Here is a 17,993-nt window from a genome sequence, read left to right on the forward strand (position 1 = left end):
GGCCCTACCCCTGTGCCCTGCGGGGTCCCATGGCACAGCCCCACATGGGGCTGGGGACTGGGGGTGCAGAGCAGGGAGGCACGAGGTGGGGAGTTGGGAGCACAGAGTGGGGAGGCACAGGGTAGGGGACCTGGGGGCACAGGGTGGGATGAGAAGGGACAGAGGGACATTGGGTGTGTGTGGGTTGGAGCCCACAGGCTAGGATCGAGGGGGCTGGGGGTGCTGCGGTGACCGGTCTGAGGTCCGGGGCGCCGGGCGGGGTGGGAGGGCACACTGGGGGGCGCAGGCCCGGGACACACCGGTGGCACACCGGGGAGGGCCAGGCCCGGGTGAGGGGGCACAGCGTGGGGGGCGCGGCTGGGCGTTCCGGTCCCGCCAGCGCCCCCTGCTGCGCAGCGGCGCGGTTGCCATGGGGACGGGCGCGGCCTGGCGGGCGCCGGCCCAGGCTCAGGCCCAGGCCCAGGCCCAGGCCCAGGCCCAGGTCGCGGCTCAGGCCCAGGCCGGCTGCCCGCAGGGGAGCGCGGAGCCGGCGGTCACAGCAAAAGGCAGGCGGGGTGCAGCGGCCCATCCGATGGGCTCACGGCGCTGCATCCCCGGCTCTTGCACAGCCCCAAGGCAGTATGTCAAACCCCTGATGCTCCCTGTGTGCAGGTGAGGCCAAGCACAGTGGAAGGAGCTTTTACCTTAAAACCGGCTGAGGATGGTGCACTGCAATGGGGCCTCTGAAATGGCTGAATTTCTGGGAGTTTTGTTTATATCTGTGGGCAGGTTTAGTTGCAACAGGTAAAACTGCTACAGCCTGGGAGACCTGCCCTGTTCTCTCCGGGGTGTTGCTTCCACTGCGGCATGGTGGCTGAGCAGGATGCATCCCTGCTCTGAGCCTTCACACCGCCTCCATTGGCATGAATGGAGGCTGAGGGTGGTTTGTAACACTGGGCTGTAACCTGCAGCAGTTCAGCAGCTGGGCTGCTGTGGCCCTGGGGGACAGCTGTTGGTGTGGCAGTGCTGATCAGTGCTGCCTGTCCTGGAGAGGAGCATGCTGACTGCACAGGAGAGTTACATCAGGGGTGATAGAACATGGATTGTGAGACCTGCTCAGTTCTAGCTTTCCCTGTTTATGCAGAGGTACAGAAAATCAAAATAAAACCTTCTCCTCCACAAAGAAAAAGCAGCACTCAATGCTATCCCTGTTTATTTATTTTTCTCCTCAGAGTATGTGGTGCAGTTGATCCTCAGATGTCACCTGAAACTTCTCAAGGGCAATTAAAGTGAGTCAGACTGTGCATGCATTTGTTGAGCTGAACCTTATAGTTCTTTTTCTACCCAGTTGAGTCAGAACTGCTTAGTGAAGAATCTGAAGAAGTTTCAGAAGCAGTTAGAAGCAGGAAAGCTTGAGGCAACAAAACGTGCCTTTATTCTGAAGACCTTCAAAATGCCTTCAGAGTACTATCTGTTTGTAGAATAATTTTGCAAGAATCCTGGCATCATTTGGATTCTGAAACCAGTAAGTATGTGCTCTCCCAAGGAAAGTGAGACAGAGGTGAATGGATGCCTTCGATCTGCAGAGAAAGAAGAAAATGTGCAGGAAATCCACAGGAAGAGCTAGTAATAGCAAGGTGGCTAGGAACAGCAATGCTCCTAGCCAGTTCCCTGGTCAACAGGTACTACCAAAACACTTCTTGTGCAACAGTTTATTTCAGCAGTCAAAAGACAGCTCAGTTTATTTGTAGAGCCAAAATTAACTCTAACTAAAATTGAATTGAAGGTATAAAGTGCAGAGTTCTTGTGTGGAGGAATAGATTGTGCTCCTAGGGTTCTTAATGTGGGGTTAAGGCCAAGTTCATGCTCTGAAATCTTTCAGTTCAGCTGCAGGTGTAGAAGAAGGTGTGTGTGCAGGGCTGCTGTCCAGTTGGGCTTCTGGTTAAGCAGCTTCTAGGGCAGCCCCTAAAGCTGAAGCTATGAAAACATCTGTTCAGTTTTAGGGAAATCCCACTATGTTAGACGTCAGCCTGTGTAAGTGCAGCCAATTTACTGAGTGGGCTTCCATCCTGGGAATGTGAAGAGATTACGGGAGACTCCATGAGTAGCTTGGAGGTCAAGCTGGCATGGATTTGGTTGGCATTAGCTTATCTCTGCTCTGCAGTTAGAGACCTAAAGTGTAGCCTCATATCCTGAATCCCATTTGTCCCCCCAAACCTATAGCTACCTGGAGCCATGCTGAACACAGCAACTTCCACTTCAGTCAGTGTCCCGGGGACCAAGCAAAAATTGTGTTTCCTTTAGAAAGTAAGACAATACAATGTGACACTGAGAAACACCTTCTTTCTGCCAGATGATTCAAGCCATTTAACATCATGAGTATCGTGCTGTGGTGCATAATTAAAAATACACCCATCTGTGAGACCTGCGAGTGAGCAGTTTGCTTTGCACAGCAGGTCTGGCGAGGAGGCTGGGACAAGAGGATTCGCCTTACCCTGTGAGTTGGGCCCATTGGTAAGGGCACACTTGTGAGAAGTGAACGGGAGGTAATTATGCAGACTAACATGTGAATTACAGCCAGGAGGATAGCAGCTAGTGGTTATCTAACTCTACAAATGAGAATGTGTTAATTGGCAACAAAAAACCTTATATTAAGCTGATTTTATGCTCACAACCTCAATTAACATGGCAAATAACCAGAACACAGTAAACAAGGATATATGAAAAGCCTGTGATTACTGAGATTATACCAACAACTTAAATAGTTTGTGGCTGACCTCAAAACTCACAGACAAGTAAAAATAAACTCTGTGTTACTCCTTCTGTGGGTCTGTGCTGTTGAGCAGCCCCATGTTACAAAGTCTCAGGTTGCCTACTCCCACACTCAGATGCTATAGTAGGTCAGGATGTGCACAGTGCCACATCCTGGGGCTGCAGGAGTCTGGGCCTCCTTTGGAAGGTGCTCTGGGGAGCCTTGCTTCTTGGATGGCTTATCTGGGCCACTTATCACCCACTGTTAATACATTGTGCAGCCTAGGCAGTCTTCAGGATTGTTCTGCTTTTGCTTGCCATAGTTCCCTGACATCTTTCATGACTCTCTTGCTTAATTAAGTTCTTCTATAACGTACACAAATTTAAAATGTGACTTAACAAAATTCCCGACAACATATGTTGTGGTACTTATATTTCTGGAAGCACGTGACAGAATTTGTTTATTCTGTACTGTGGAACTTCCCCATAGGCTGGCTGCCTGCTCTGCTGTTGCCTCCAGAAATCCTCCTGACACTTACAAACCTGAGTTGTTTGCACTGGAGGGCTGTTGTTGGATCCCCATTCCCCCATAACCTTAAATAAATGTGCTTGCATACAAAGAGATGATGAATTGGGTTATGCAGGGCTTCTACACTGAAATTCTGGGAAAGATCAGGAAATGCTAATGTTATAGCCAGTAACTCTGCTTTTCCAGCTGTATTTTGGCAGGTCACAAGGTGAAGGAATTTTCCTGTTCTGAAAACTGAAGGATATAATTGATTGAAGAAGGTGAGAATGACTCCCTGTCTTCTCCTTGGGGAATACCCAACAGGCATTTTGGTTTTTTGCTCTTTTTTCATCCTCTCCCTCTGCACTTGTTCTGTTCTCCTGTGCCTGTCTCGTGTAATACTGCTTCACCATTCCCCAGAGCAACAACGAAGTTTCTTACCATGGCTTTTCTCAAATGGTCAGATACTTTATCTGGGGTCTGACTTCTTACACTTTGTGTGCATGTTTATATATAAACTTCTGTTCTTAGGGAGGTCTAACACTAGGCAGCAACATCAGCAGCTGGATTATATTTTACATATCTCTGCACTTCATAGGTTGAATGTTTGACTTGAGAGTTTATGTTCTAGTGACATCTGTAAATGCAAACCACCATTATTATGCCAGAAATTGATTTCCTTTCCTTAATGCCCAGTTGCTCCTTTCCTCTTCTCCCAGTAAATCCCACTGAAGGCCTGGTTATAGAGAGGTGGATTTGCTTTCTTTTCTAATACATGATTTACTCTGAATAGCAGAGATGTTCACTGCACCCCACCTGTCTGCGTGTGCCATAAAGAAGGGTAAGAAAAGGAATATACAATTCTACTTCTTGGTATTAGATGCATCAGATGAACCTTGTCACTTCTGACTCCTGCAAAGTCCTACAGGATTCAGCTGTCCTGCCACTGCGGCTGTCACCCTGTCTCTGTCCTGTCTTTTTTCATTGGAAAACTGGTGTCACCAGATCACTGGAAATGCCAGTTTGACAAATCAGCTAGGACCGAAGCTGAAATGTCAGCCCTGGTTTTATTGTTAGTGCTTGAATGTTGGCAGCCTTTCTTCTTCCTCAGCTTCACAGATTGTAAGGACAGGGTAATTCATGGGAGAGAACTATCTGATTTCCTGTGTGTCACATTTGCTACTGGACTGAGTTTGATAGCTTTCATTTGATTAGCACATCTTCCCAAACGGTATCCCACCTCAATTTGATGCATTAGGAGACAGGAAAATCCATCACTTCTCTGCATGAAAGTTCAGCAGAGTTCATGCTTGCTCTGAATGATTAAAAGCCTTTCCAGGGTGAGGGTACAGCAAGCTGCCTTGGGTGAAGGCGCACTGAGGTTTGGAGATGTGGTGACATGAAGAGCTTCGTGCCAGCCATGAGGTACAGTACCAGCTCAGGGCAGTCACTCTTTAATTTTCCAGGTACCCCTCTTGATTACTTCTGATTTTTTTTTCCCCATGCAATTTTTAGTAAGATAACATCATGCAGTGTTGGATTTAAGCTCATTTGTCTGAAGCCTGTGATTCCAGACAGAGAAGATAATGGCACTGGGGCAGAAGAGGAATGCTTAGAATGAGAATTCCATATTAGCTTGTTCTGTGTCTGTCTTTGATCCTTATCTCTACTTCATGTTCATCTCACAAACATGGCAGTGCAAAAGACTGCACCTGAGTTATGATCCTGGGAAGGTGAGGGATGTGCGCTGTCTGCAGACTGGTCCCTGATGCCTGCCATTGGGGCTCTTTGGCAGATGCAAGTAAGCTGACCTCATCCTGCCAGCTGCCACGCCGCAGACGTGTGCTGCAGCCACTTAACTGTGCTGCCTTGTCTCCTGATACCCATAAATGTGATTTCATTGATAGCAGCTTTAGGAGAGAGGCTGGGTGAGCATTCTGCTTTAACGTTGCTTTGCAGCTGTCTGTGCATCTATAAGGCTGATCTTTTTTACTTTAAACCTAATAACTTTCTGATCAGCGCTCTTCTGAGATGTAGGTATCTTATAGCTCAGCCCTTCACTTCTAAGACCTCAGCAGTACAACAAAGTTGACATTGCCACACACAGCTGTCACTGTTAAGCTTCCCCTCTTAAGAGGTGGCAGCTGAAAGAGAGAGAGAGGGGTGGGGGAAAAAATTAAATTGGATGAGAGATTCTTTGTGAATTTGAGATGAGGGTCAATATTTGAGAGTAATGGAGGAGGGTGTTGAACTTCCTATTTTATGGGCTGCTCCCTTCTATAAATCATTTGTCTGTATGGAAAGGAGGGTCGTTGCGGTACCCTGATAGAAGAGATGTTGACTGCTGTTAAGGAACTTCTGATGGGGACCTGGGGACTTTTTTTTCTATAGCTTTATGGTAGTCAAGCCTGGGGATTTTAACTGCATTGTGGGGCTGGTGGCCTCTACCTTCTGGCCTCTGGCTTTTTACTAAGAATTCTTGCTAGGCTGTGGAGACTATAGGGTGATGTTTGAAAAAAATCACATGGACTCAATGTGTGGTCATCTGTTGGGAACAGCTTCATGTGGTTGTGTTTGGATGTCTCGCGGCTGCAAGTGGCTGATTCAGCAGCTCGGACAGCACTCAACTGCCAAGCGTGGGGCAGGGTCGGTGGAAGTTCTCTTTGCAGATACAGACAATGCTTTCATCCCCAGCATCCAGAGTGTTCAGAAGGTGATTATCAGTGACAAACACTGCTTTGAACTCTACGCTTATGACATCCTGATCCATCAGGATCTGAAACCGCAAAGGTGTTAATAAACATGGAAGGGGTTATAGCATCAGGCCACCTGCTTTCCCTGGGACAGGGGTGTCTCATGATGCTTCTGCATCTTGTAGGTAGGTGCTTGCAGGCTGGCTGAGAGCGAGCCAGTGTGGAACTGCAAGTGAAGTGTAGAGAGGTTTAAACTGTTTTACATGAAGGGAGCTGCCATCTGGAAGGACACAGCTGCTTTTTCTTGGAGTATCAGGGTTTATGAGCTGGATGCAGCACCCTGTAACTTCGTAGGATCTCTAGCACTGTGTTGTGAAACCCTGCCAATTTGGCTATTTCTGAAATATGTTCCTCTAATATGTTATGAGGGTATCTCAAATATCACAGCACTTGCCGGAGATGGAGGGTTACCATCATCTCTTCTCCTGCTCATGTATATTACAGCAGTGCCCCATCAGCATTGATAAACCTCCAACCAGTGCTGTTTAGCTGCTGCCAGCACTAAATGTAACCCATGTCTGTGGTATGCTGGCTAAAAGGCAGACCCCAAGTGAAAGACATCCCTTCTTGCTAATTGTGGTGAAAAAACCTCAGCAGGAGCTGGGATTATTTAAAACAAAACAAAACAAAAAAAACCTTTAAAACATAATTTGACTGAAGTTGTTTTTTTTTTAAATACATCTTTTCTCACTGGCTAAGTGAAAAATATATATTATTAAAGTTCAGCTGAAATTCTCAGACTTTATCTGCTACGTATGCAACCTAAGTATTGCAACAGCAGGAACCCGAGAGTGCAACTGACTTGTCATTACAAGAGTTGAGAAAAACAGAAACAGCAAATAGTACTTCAGAAATGACATATAAATAGGATTATTGTTCTTTCAGCCTTAATCATGTAAGGTGCAAGCAGTACCATAGGTAAGGAAACTTCCCTTAGGTATGATTTATGTTGACAGTGCTCTCCTATGAAATGTCTTCCCTAATTTTTTTTTAACTTTTCCCTTTAACAAGACATGGTATCTGGTATACCTGTTACAGCCCTGTGTCCTGTCAGCATCAGTCCAATATTTCACATGGTGCCACTGGGGACAGCTTTATTTCAAGAGCAAATAAATGCAGCTCAGCTGTGGTCCTGGATAGCTCTAATTTGCACAATCTACTCTGTTCATAGCCTCAAACCAAATTACTGCTTAGGCAGCCTGCACGTAAAGAGCTGGAGCAACTTCAGTTAGTCAGGAAACAAATGAATTGGAGTGAAAGTCCTCGATGTCATCACAGTGCTCGGATAGCTCTGCTGGGCTCTCGTAAGAGAGCTATTTGAATGCTGTGTTGTGCTAGGAAACTGTTCCCAGGAGACATTCACATTCTGCCACTAAAAAAGGGTTAATGCTCATTCTGTGAATTGTCCTCAGCATTTACTGCTTCAGCTAGACTTTGGTTTTCACATGTGTGGCTTTCTGGAAGCCAGAGGGATTTTTTTCTTTAGTGCCATCGAGAACAGGAATAGAAACTTTGCAATAAGCTCAGAATGTTCTTTGGCTCGGTGCATGGGAAAGAGATTTAGGGTTGGATTTCCTATTGCTTCACACTTACTCCTGCCTGCTAGCAGGATAATGATTTTGCAGACAGGCGTTTCTCTTAGATGAACCATTGGCAAAACTGCCTGTTTCTCCCTAATTTACTGTTGTCGGATCTCCTCAGCTGGCTTCTGGAGGTGAATGGTTCACCTTCCCTCACTGCCAGTAGCCTGGAAGACTGTGAACTCCAGTGTCATCTACTCAAAGACACACTCCATGTTGTGGACAGGGAAGGCAGGCAGGCAAAGATGTTTATTACCTTCTAAGGGTTTTTATTAAAATGTTTGGAATGGGTGGTCTGGTTCCATGTCTTTCTTGGCAACTGATCATAATACTCTAGCCTTTATAGTGATTAAATGATGAATTTCCAGAAACAGAGCAAAGTAAGCACTCATACTGCCACTTCAGAGTGGGAAAACAAAGCAGCGCGAGGCTACAAAGGGAACAGAGTCTGTGTCAGAGGTGGGCCTTGCACAAGAGCTCTCTTTCAGGGGTCCTTCTGCATTGTGCCTCCCACACTTACTGCTTCTGGAGCACTCTGTTCCAAGCAGCTTGTCTTGCAGCATTTTGTGATTGATTTTACAACTGTGCTAAACCTCAGATATTAATAGTAGAAGGATGTCCACTGCTTTCAGCTGTTCGGCTTTGTCTCTGATTGTCTGGGAGTTTATTCCTGTGTGCAGACAGATAACTGTCATTGCTCAGGTACTTCAGTACATGTATTTGATGTTGTAGGCTGGCGGGGAAGAAATGTGTTGGAGGCTTTGACCTGATTCGGAACGATGGGCCTGTAAGCAGAGGGGGAGACCTGGGTGCTCTGGTGAATGAGAACGTCATGGCAAACACAGATTTAGGTGTGTACTCAGCCAGTGCTGGCAGGGTGCCCTGCTCACGTCTCTGAGCTATCTGCCCATCAGCAAGAGGAGAGCACACACCTTTCACTCGAGACTAAAAGAACAAGAATGGGCTTGTGGGCTTTTATAGGATTAAGAGACCAAAAGAAGCAAATGCTTTCCAAAAGTGGATGTAAGCAACCAGGCTGCAGGAGTACCATTGAAAAGAAACATGTAAACGTAGTGCGAGCAGTTTTGTTTATAGTCCTGCTATAAACACAGCAGAGTTCTTCATATGCCAGCTAGTGCAAAAACTGCTCTACAGTCACCGCGGTGACTATTAACTGGGCGCTTTCCTGAAGCTGGGGATGTATTGTACTGTTGGGAAGTACTATGCAGATTCTGAAATGTTATTTCCGAGAGCCTGACGTGTATTGTAACTTTATTTTGCAGTACGCACCTCAGTGTGCCTACAATCATCTCTGGCTGTAGTTTCCAACGAACAAAACACAAGTACAGCTTCACCTGAAAGTGGGACATTATGTCACCTCTACAGGAAGGAAGAGTAAGGTGATGTGTAACTCCCCTGTTAAGGTTTTCATTGCATGCTGCTACCATGGCAGGAAAACACAACTGAAGCAGCTTTTCAGGAATCTTCCTGCACAGCAGAAATTGTAATGCTGATCCCAAGCTTGGGATGGGAGATATCACCACGGATCAAGTTCACTCTTTCTCCCTCATATTGGGCAGCAGCAGTTCCCACTTCTCTCTGGACACTGCTGGTTCAGCTTGGAAGCTGCAGCGGGCTTGAATGAGATATTTCATAATGGTTGACACAAGACACAAGGGATGCTGGCTTCTCGGCTGTCCATCTGTGCTCGCAGAGCTTAGTTCCGTACTGTGTAAAATAAAGGGACTAAACACATTCTGCACAGCAAAATAAAGCTTTTAGGGAAGGCAGGCACCTGATCCACCTACTACTACTACGGAAACATGTCAGAGCAGAAAACCTGTTGCCATGATACTGTAAAAATAACCTTGCCATCACGTTACGGAGACAGTGACTGGCTGTACTACGCAGGTTATGTAAGAGTGCGGTTCTTACCCAGGGACCTGGCACGGTGCACTGCTGCTCGCTTCCAGAAGAGATGCAGTTTTTCTGAAAAAGCTACAGGCAAGACAGTTCAGGTAATGACTCGATGTTATTTTTAATCTGTGTATCTGAAACTTCAGCCTGAAGTGGACAGCCTCACTTCTTGCAGTTGTACGTTTAGGGTGCATGTCATTAGCTACAGAATTTTAAAACTTAGATCAAGCAATAGCAGTTCGCTTTTTAGGTTTAAAGAAATCACACCTCAGTTTTAAGGAGACTGAAACAGGATATTTTCAGATCTCTGCATAATTTTAAAAGCGTGTGAAACCAGACAAGGCAGTGCCAGGCTGCCTGGAGGCATCACTGACCTGTTAGGCTGGAAGGCGGTCAGGGAGCCAGGAAAATGGTAGTGCTGTAGTTAAAGTTCCACATGTCTGTTCAGAAGGGAAGGGAGTGGGGGCTTAGGCCCAGCTCTGTGTTAGGCATGCAAGGTTTGACAGAATGGATGAGCTACTTCAAGAGCCAGAGAAACAAGGATGACGACCACACTCAAAGTTCTTAAATTCCATCCAGAAATATCTTTACAGAAGTTCAAAAAAGAAGGGGCTTGGCAGAACCCTGACACTTTCCTGTACACAGGAAAAAAAACCCAAACAATGCAGACTGTAGTCCATTGCTAATTATGATTAATTTTTAAAAAATCTTCTTACAGTTTTAACCAAGTTGTGCTGGGGTAGCAAGTTCAGACTGAGGAGGGTAGCATACAAGACAATAAATGTTAAAACCTTTGAAGAAATGAGTACTGGTAAAATCAAGCGTCCTTTACAAGACAGGCTCAGTGATTATTCCTGTTCAGCCCTGCAGGATACTTTTTAAAAATACATGTATATTTTATCCCTTTGCCTAGTTTTGAAAGCCTTGTTTCTGTGGTCTCTTCCCTTCCAACTTAAGAGTAGAACATGCTTTCCCAGCAAGACTAAAAGGATGCTGCCTCCTCCTGTCCCTCCCTACACATCTTAAAGAGATTCCTGACGTGCTTCAGATGTACAGTTTGGCTTTGTTTTAATACCACAGGCACACACAACTCCTCTTCTGTGCTTCAGGCACGCTCTGGATTCCCAATTCCTCCTACTCCTGTTCTTTCACAACAATGAACCAGCTCTGAAGCCGAAGTCCAGAAGCGCTTGCAGAAAAACCCAACAAGGAACACAGACACACAGAGCTGCTCTGATTTTAATAATCCCGCTTCCATCCCGACCATGGGTGTTTGCCCAGCACCATGTTTCAGCCCATGCCCCTGCGCAGCTCCGCCACCCGGGCTGCAGCAAGGAGCAGGAAGGGTTTGTGATCCAAGGAAACTGCAGTGTCGTAGCTGAGGAGCCAAATGCTTCCCAGCGCCTGCCAGGGACCTCACCTGAGGCAGGCTCTGGGCACACCGATGTCCTCCTGCAAACGCTGAGGGCTGCAGCTATTACAGAGTGAACTCCACAGGTGACAGCCCGAATATGCACCATGATGATGGCATGGCCACCTCATCCCTCCAGGATGCGATTGATTAGCTTCATTTCCTCAGCGGTCATAGGGTTCAGGTTAAATCCCTTCAGCTCAGCTTTACCTGAGAGAACACATAGAAAAATCAGGATTTTGCTACAAAACGAGTGAAGCAGACCATGTGAAACTCTAGAAGGGCTGCGGGGAGGGCAGGGACAGCCCTGGGAGCTGATGCAGGATCACCCTGGCATGATGCGGGAGCCAGTTTAGCATGCTGGTGGGTGACAGCTCCACATCAGGAACCGTACAGTACTGCTGGAGCAGGGAAGGAACTGCAAAGCCAGTGGGAAAGCAGCTGCAGGAACACACAGAGCTCAGGAGTTTCTGGACCCTCCTGACACGCAACATCTGCTCCCAGATATTGAGAAGGTTCCAGAACAGGAGCATGGTTTACCTTGAGCTTCGAAGAGGCGGTTGACCTTCACGCGCAGCTCTTTCCGAAGGTTGTTTATCTCCTCATCCAGATGTTCCTGGTCTGAGACAAATGGGACAGGAGTGAGGAGGACTGTGGGCTCTGGGGTGAAGGCTGAACCTCCTGCAGGATGCTCAGTGTGGAAGCGCAGGCACGGGGTGCAGAAGAAGGCTATTCCCCAGCCACCTTGGGGTCCCACCCTACCCACAGGTCTGAGCCCCAGGTTGGTTTGTGCCCATAAAAGTGCTTCCCACGACACTGCCCGGGATAGCCGAGTGGTGATGACAGCCAGAAATCTGCCTGTGACTGCCGGCGGGAGGTTTTGGGGCACTTCAAAGCCCAATGGTGGACAGAACCCTGTTTATTTTTCTAAAATCTTATTACAGAAGTCTTTTGGACTGCCTGCCTTACCCTTCTGCAGCATCTCCTTGGTCCGGGCTTTTGGGAGCTCGATGAACATGCTCCCGAAGCAGACCATGGCCTTGCCTGGGGGGAGAGGAGGACAAGGCTTTGTCAGAGAAGCTGGTCTGCCCCGACACGGAGCCGTTCCTCGGCCGCGGGGCTCACGCCGGCCGGGCCTGGGCCCGGGCCCGGGCCTCACCCTCAGGCTCCGGGTCCTTCTGCAGCGCCCGTAGGGCCTCACGGTTCCGGTTCCGCTTCACGTCCAGGTCCACGATCTGCAACGGGAGAGAAGGGAGCGGAGGCTACCGGGGGAGGCCCGCCGGGGCTACCGGCGGCGGAGAGGTGGCCGGCGGCGGGGCCGGGCCGTACCTGCTGCCGCGCCGCCAGCACGTCCTCAGCCAGCTCCTCCACCTCGGCCAAGTAGCGCAGCACAAAGGCCGGGTCCCGCGCCATGGTGCCGCCAACTCCGGTCCGGATCCGCTCCGGGTGCCTCGCCGTCCCCCACCGGGCGGCAGCCGCAGCCGCGCAGGAAGGTTCCGCGCTGGGAGGAGCCGGGTGGAAGCGCGCCCCCTGGCGGCCGCCCACGGGCCGCGGGCCCACGCGAGGGATCCGAAAAGCCGACCCCGCGCCCACAGGAGCGCGGTCACCCCGCTGCGGACCGAGTTAGTGCGGGACTGAGCTGAGCTTGCTATGGCGGGACGCGTATCTGAAAACACGAGTGGCCGGGCTCGCAGGAAAGGGGCGTGAGTGGATGTGGGCAGGGAGGGAGACGCCCGCCCACAGAAGCGGCTGCACAGCGCGAGCGCGGGATCTCTTCCGCAGATGTGGACTAGCCATCACTGGGGACCCCGGGACTGGCTCCGTGCCCCGGGATGGTCCCGGTCCCGCGGGATTCGCCGCCCGGCAGAAGGGCGGAGCCTTCGGGGCCGCCGAGGGGCGCCGAGTCGCGGCGGCGGGGGATGCCGGTCCAGCAGCCAGTCCCGACCCCCAGCCCTGCTCTCTGCAGCCGGGGGGTGGGTCTCGGCTGGTAGCCCCCCGCCTCGCCACCGCTCCCCACGCGCGTGAATTATTTATGCCTTGTCACAACCCGTCCCCTCTCCCCCACCAGCACCGTCTGCTCTTCCTCACTGCTTTCTAGTACTGTGCCGGTGTCGGGCAGCTGGGGCCCTTAGAGCATCAGGTTGCCTTTCTGTCCCTTTTTCTCCCCAGAACACAATAAAAAAGCACTAAAAGCGCGGGGCGATGAGCTCAGATTGCATTTTGCGCAGCTGGTTGGATCGTCCAGAGCTCTGCCAGCAAAAGCCTGCAGTCCCCTGGGAGGGGAGCCGGCTGCGGTCCAGGCAGCTTGGCTCACCCTCAGCCACCCCAGTGCCCTCCAGTTTGCACCGGGCAGGGACCAGCCCTGGGAAAGCTCGGGATCACAGAGTCACAGAATCACAGGATGGTAGGGGTTGGAAGGGACCTCTGGAGATCATCTCGTCCAGCCCCCCTGCTTGAGCCAGTACACCTACAGCAGGGTGCACAGGACCATGTCCAGGCAGGGTTTGAATGTTTCCAAGGAAGGAGACTTCACAGCCTCCCTGGGCAGCCTGTGCCACTGCTCTGTCACCCTCACAATAAAGTTTTTTCTCATGTTTAGGTGGAACTTCCTGTGTTCCAACTTGTGCCCGTTGCCCCTTGTCCTGTCAATGGGCACCACTGAAAAGAGTCTGACCCTGGAGCAACCATAAAGCTCTGCTAGGGCACCACGCTGGTTTTGTGCCCTCAGTGACCCTGCCTGTGGGAAGGAGGAAATATCGTGCCTCAAAATGGCTTTCATACTCTTCTTTCCACCCCATCCAGGCCGTAGGCAAGAGAAGACAGAGAAATGGGGTGTCGGAGATGCAGGGAGACCCAGTACTGATGGCAAGGAGTGGCAGATCCTTGCCATGTGAGGAGAGGGGCCCTGGGAGTCCACCTGGGGCTCCGGGCAACAGGGAACATGGGTTCTCATGCTCCTTGTCCCTGCTCTGGGCAGACCCCCAAAGCAGCGCTGCTCCTCCCTGGTGAAACTGCCTGGTTCCTGGCACAAAGCTGCTGCCTGCTTCCCCTCCAGCCCAGGTACCACACAGGAGCTGGTCCCGCTCCTGTTGCTTACTGGTAACGATGTGCTGCATGCTTGCCTGGGGTTCTGCGCTCTCAAACTACCCAGAAAGTGCTGCTGACGGCACATTAGTGCCCAGCCAGGGCTGCTCTCTGCTTGTAACCTCTGGCTGATGCTGCTGGGTCCCTGCCAGCACCAGAACTGGCCACACCGTTACTGCCTCCCTGGCAATGCTGCTCAGTGTGGCATGATGATGGTGACACCATTACTTCCCCAGTGATGGTGGAGGGACCTCCAGTCTGTCTTGGATCGGTGCTTTGATGGGAGGGAGCCCCGGTGACATCCCTGAGGCACAGAGTGTGGGGTGGGGGAGAGGAGAACCAGCAGCAGCAGGGGGGGACCTGACCTCTTGGCTTGTGTCCTTCATGGGACGCATCTTCCTGAGAAGCTCCCAGAAATGGGCTGTGACCCCAGCACTGTGGCACCTCCTGGCTGCCAGGGACGGGGGTGGCTGCATGGGGACCACGGGGGAAAGGGGTGGAAGGAGCAAGGCAGCAGCTGGCTGGAGGTCACCAAGCTTCCATAGGCAAAGAATCCCTTAAGGGAGATTACCCAGATCAGAAGATTACTAGCCCAAGTCCCATAAGGTCATTTGTTACACTTAACTGGGGAGAGCCCCTCCATCTGCAGCAGTGTGTGCTAAAATAAGGTGGCTTCCCAGGGAGCGGTGGAAGCGAGCACTTGTACGTAGCATCCTGGCTAGGCTGGGAGTGATTCACACTCAGGTTGGATTTTTTCCTGACATCAACCAAAAGAGGCAGCAGGATTGGGGCTGGATGCCAATGCTAGAAAATACTCCTGGTTTTGGTGGAGGCAGCTGGCTGGAGAACTACAGACTGGATGGGGGGCCAGCTGCTTCCTATCCACCATAGGATAAGCTATCCACAGCTTCAGAGTGTGATGCAGGACATGGGATGCAGGATGCAGGACATAGGTCTGCTCTTCTGCAGCCTCATACCGCAGCATTTACTGCAGAGTGATTGGCCTCTGCTTTCTGCCGGCCACAAAGGCAGCATTTGATCCTTGTTGCTTTGATGGGATTGGAAGAGAAGAGTGCCCAATTCTCATGATGTGTGCTATGACCCTAATGAGAGCTGGAGCTACGTTTACCTCCCTGGGGGACACATTTTTTCAGACCAGTGACAACAAACTCTGTGGGCAGTGACAGCCCCATCCGTCTGTCCTGCCTGAAATGCATGGACACAGTGTCTTGAGATGGGGATTTGGCTGCGAAGCTGGAGGTGGTGCTTGGGAAGCACAGCCTGGCTGGGTGGTGACTGTCCCCTTCACTGGGCTGGAAACCTCCTATCACCTCCACCAGCGGCCCCCACACTGCCCAGTGCTTTCAAAGCCTAGGCAGGAGGGATGGGGATGGGAATGGGAATGGGAATGGGTCTGGGGATGGGCTGGGGATGGAGATGTGGATGGGGACAGAGATGGTGATGGTGACAGGGATAGGAATGGGGATGGGGACAGCATAGGGATGGGCTGACTGTGTGCTGGCTGCAACAGAGGGAGGCACAGTGACCATCTGGAGTTGCCAACGACACACATTGCAATGAAGGCAGGGTTTTGCCAGGGAAGTTGGGCTGCATGGAGGGATGGGGCCACTCTTCCTGGGAAGGGGGGGCCCAACTCAGCACAAATGTGGAGGAAGCTGCAGCTGAGTCTGCTACAGAAGGAGGGATTACAAAGCCATGGGCACCTGGAAAACATTTGTAGGGCAGGGAGCAGTGGCTGGTGCTGTGCTCCATGGGCCTTTCCCCAGCCAAGCTCTGAGCCAGCTGTAAATCATCATGGAATTGTCCCCCTGGAGCTGGCGCCGGGGGCAGGCTGTTTGCTTGGAAGCTGGAGTCAGCCCGGGGACTGGAGGCCTCTTTGAGCCAATTGCACATTTATGTGCCCCCCTGGGAACCAGGCAGTCAGAGGGACCGGCTGCCCGTCTGCTGCCGAGGGCTGCTTTGCTTTGCTGTGTGTTTTGCAGTAGAAAAAGAAGGGTTTGGTTTCAGCATGTTCTTTTTTCTTTCTTGCAGCACTTTTATGTATGCACCTAGAAACCCTCCCTTCCTGCCTGCTGACAGCTGCACGGGAAGGCTTCAGGGATGTTTATAGGGTTTTTTTTTCTGTCTCCTTTTTTTCATGTGGCTGCTGGGGCCTGTTGTTAAAATAAATGAGACTTCAAACCACAGTCCCCATGTTCTCAGGCTGTGGACGTTTAACTGCTGTTTCAGAGGGCATGTTTCAGGGTCTGTGAAGGAGGTTGGGTCCATCTCTCCCTGGTTTCCAGGTCCCCTCTCCCTGGTGCCATGCCCACCATAGCAGCGGCACTGGGTCTGCTCCACTGCCCAGCCAGGATGGAGACTCCCCAGGGACGGAGCCCAAATAGGGCTGGGGCTGGTCAGGTGTTGGCGGGGGTCTAGCCAGCAGAGCCTGTCCTCCGAAGGGGCCCTGGCGCTGACTGGTGGTGGATGAAAAGCTCCTTTCTTTGGGCTCTGGGATGCTGGGAGTGTCCCCTCCCCCAGACAGGCATTTGTCGAGGGGATCTGTGAGGAGCATCTCAAGGTTAGGTATTTAAGTCGCATTACCCATGCTAATACATGCAGCAAGAGAGCCTTGCTGAGGGCCTGACTCTGCTCCCTTATGCTGACTAACGCCTTCCCCTCGTAGCTTGCTCCCTCAGTTTTGTGCACCAGGAACCCAGACTCACCCCATGTTTGTGTGAGCCCCCTTGCTGCTCTCCAAGGTGGAGTTTGGAAGTTGGCCGTGTTTACTGGGACAAAACATGGTCCCCCTCACTGCATGCTGTGGCATGCTCACCTTGGGCCAGGCTCCAACCATGCGCGTGGCTCCTCCACAGGCAGACACACATGGCTGAGCCTTGGGGGCTGAAATGCAGCAAGCAAGCAAAAGTTTGTCCCTCTGGGCTAGAAGCTGAAGCTGCCTTCATGAGGCAGGTGCCTCCATGCGATCACCCTCCCTGGAGAGAGGACGCAAAAGAGCAAAAAGCCCTTTCCCTCCCAGCTGTCCTGAGGATGCCAGCACAGTACTGTTTCTCGTGCGAGCATGTGTCCCATGGTGGTACCAGCCCCTCGCACTGCCAGCCAGCCCAGGGCAGCCAGACATGCTGCATCCAAACCCTGATGGGCAACAAAAGGAAGAGAGATGGTGGAGCAGAGCCGAGGAGCTTGGCGGCATCTGGACACACATGCACCCAAAGCCCAGTGCCCCAGGTCCACCCGGAGACCTTGGCACTTCACCAGGTTGTGCAGCTCCTCAGGGACTTCCCCAAGGCTGGGACTTTCTCTCCAAACCAGGGCTTAGGTCCAGCCCAGCAGTCCAGTCTCCTGCTGGGACTCCCTCCAGCTGTCTCGGGCAGGAGCCTGGTGGCCTGTGGCCCTGCCTCGGCCCTGGGGGAGCAGAAGCACTCGCAGCATCTCCATCCACCCAGGCCCGTGGGGGGCTCACACTGTCCTGGCTGGCTCCAGGGCCTGACTCATAAGCATGGTCTTGCCTGAGCTGAGACTTGGGGCCGGGGGAGCCCAAGGGCTCCCAGGAGCTGCCCGGGGAGCTCCAGTCCTTGACAAATTGGGTTGGGGGTGGCCGGACAGTGCAGCCGCTGTCCTGAGGGTGTTCTGCCGGGACGGGGGCGGGGTGTGGGGAGGCAGCCTCTGGCAACGGAGGGAGCTTGGCGGTGGCCAGGCGGCCCGGAATGTCGGGACCGACAACGGGGGGAAGCCGGTTGTCCTTCCCGGGTGCTCCCCCGGGACCCCGAGGCGGCGGCCGCGGGACGGCTGCCCTTCCCAGCAGGGGAGGGGCGGGGGCGGGGCGGGGGGCTGCCGGGGCGGGTCGGGGGGGTTCTCGGCGGGGCCGGGCCCGGTGGCGGGCGCGGGGCGAGGCCGGCGGGGGCGGGCGCTGCCGGGGCGGGCTCGTCGGCGCCGTCCTCCCTCCGGAAGTCTCTCCCGCTCCCTCCTTTCTCCTCCTCTCCCCCGAC

The 17,993-nt window shown here is 51.9% G+C and overlaps 2 protein-coding genes across 2 annotated transcripts; one reads left to right on the forward strand and one right to left on the reverse strand.

The window, feature by feature from the left end:
* The first annotated feature begins 3,841 nt into the window (after positions 1–3,841).
* Positions 3,842–8,469, forward strand: TTLL9 (tubulin tyrosine ligase like 9). Its single transcript, XM_009507396.2, is given in 6 exon segments — positions 3,842–3,877; positions 3,958–4,045; positions 4,912–4,954; positions 5,810–6,022; positions 7,693–7,806; positions 8,304–8,469. Coding segments are annotated over 6 exon segments (660 nt in total).
* Positions 8,470–10,709: 2,240 nt separating this feature from the next.
* Positions 10,710–12,405, reverse strand: PDRG1 (p53 and DNA damage regulated 1). The gene is made up of 5 exons (XM_064465550.1): positions 12,229–12,405; positions 12,059–12,134; positions 11,869–11,943; positions 11,440–11,520; positions 10,710–11,109 (listed from the first exon to the last, which is right to left on the reverse strand). Exons 1-5 carry the CDS (start codon positions 12,310–12,312, stop codon positions 11,027–11,029), a joined length of 399 nt encoding a protein of 132 aa, XP_064321620.1. The 5' UTR covers positions 12,313–12,405; the 3' UTR covers positions 10,710–11,026.
* Positions 12,406–17,993: the final 5,588 nt, after the last annotated feature.

Source organism: Phalacrocorax carbo, chromosome 14 (assembly GCF_963921805.1).
Source record: "Phalacrocorax carbo chromosome 14, bPhaCar2.1, whole genome shotgun sequence".
Taxonomy (NCBI): Eukaryota; Metazoa; Chordata; class Aves; order Suliformes; family Phalacrocoracidae; genus Phalacrocorax; species Phalacrocorax carbo.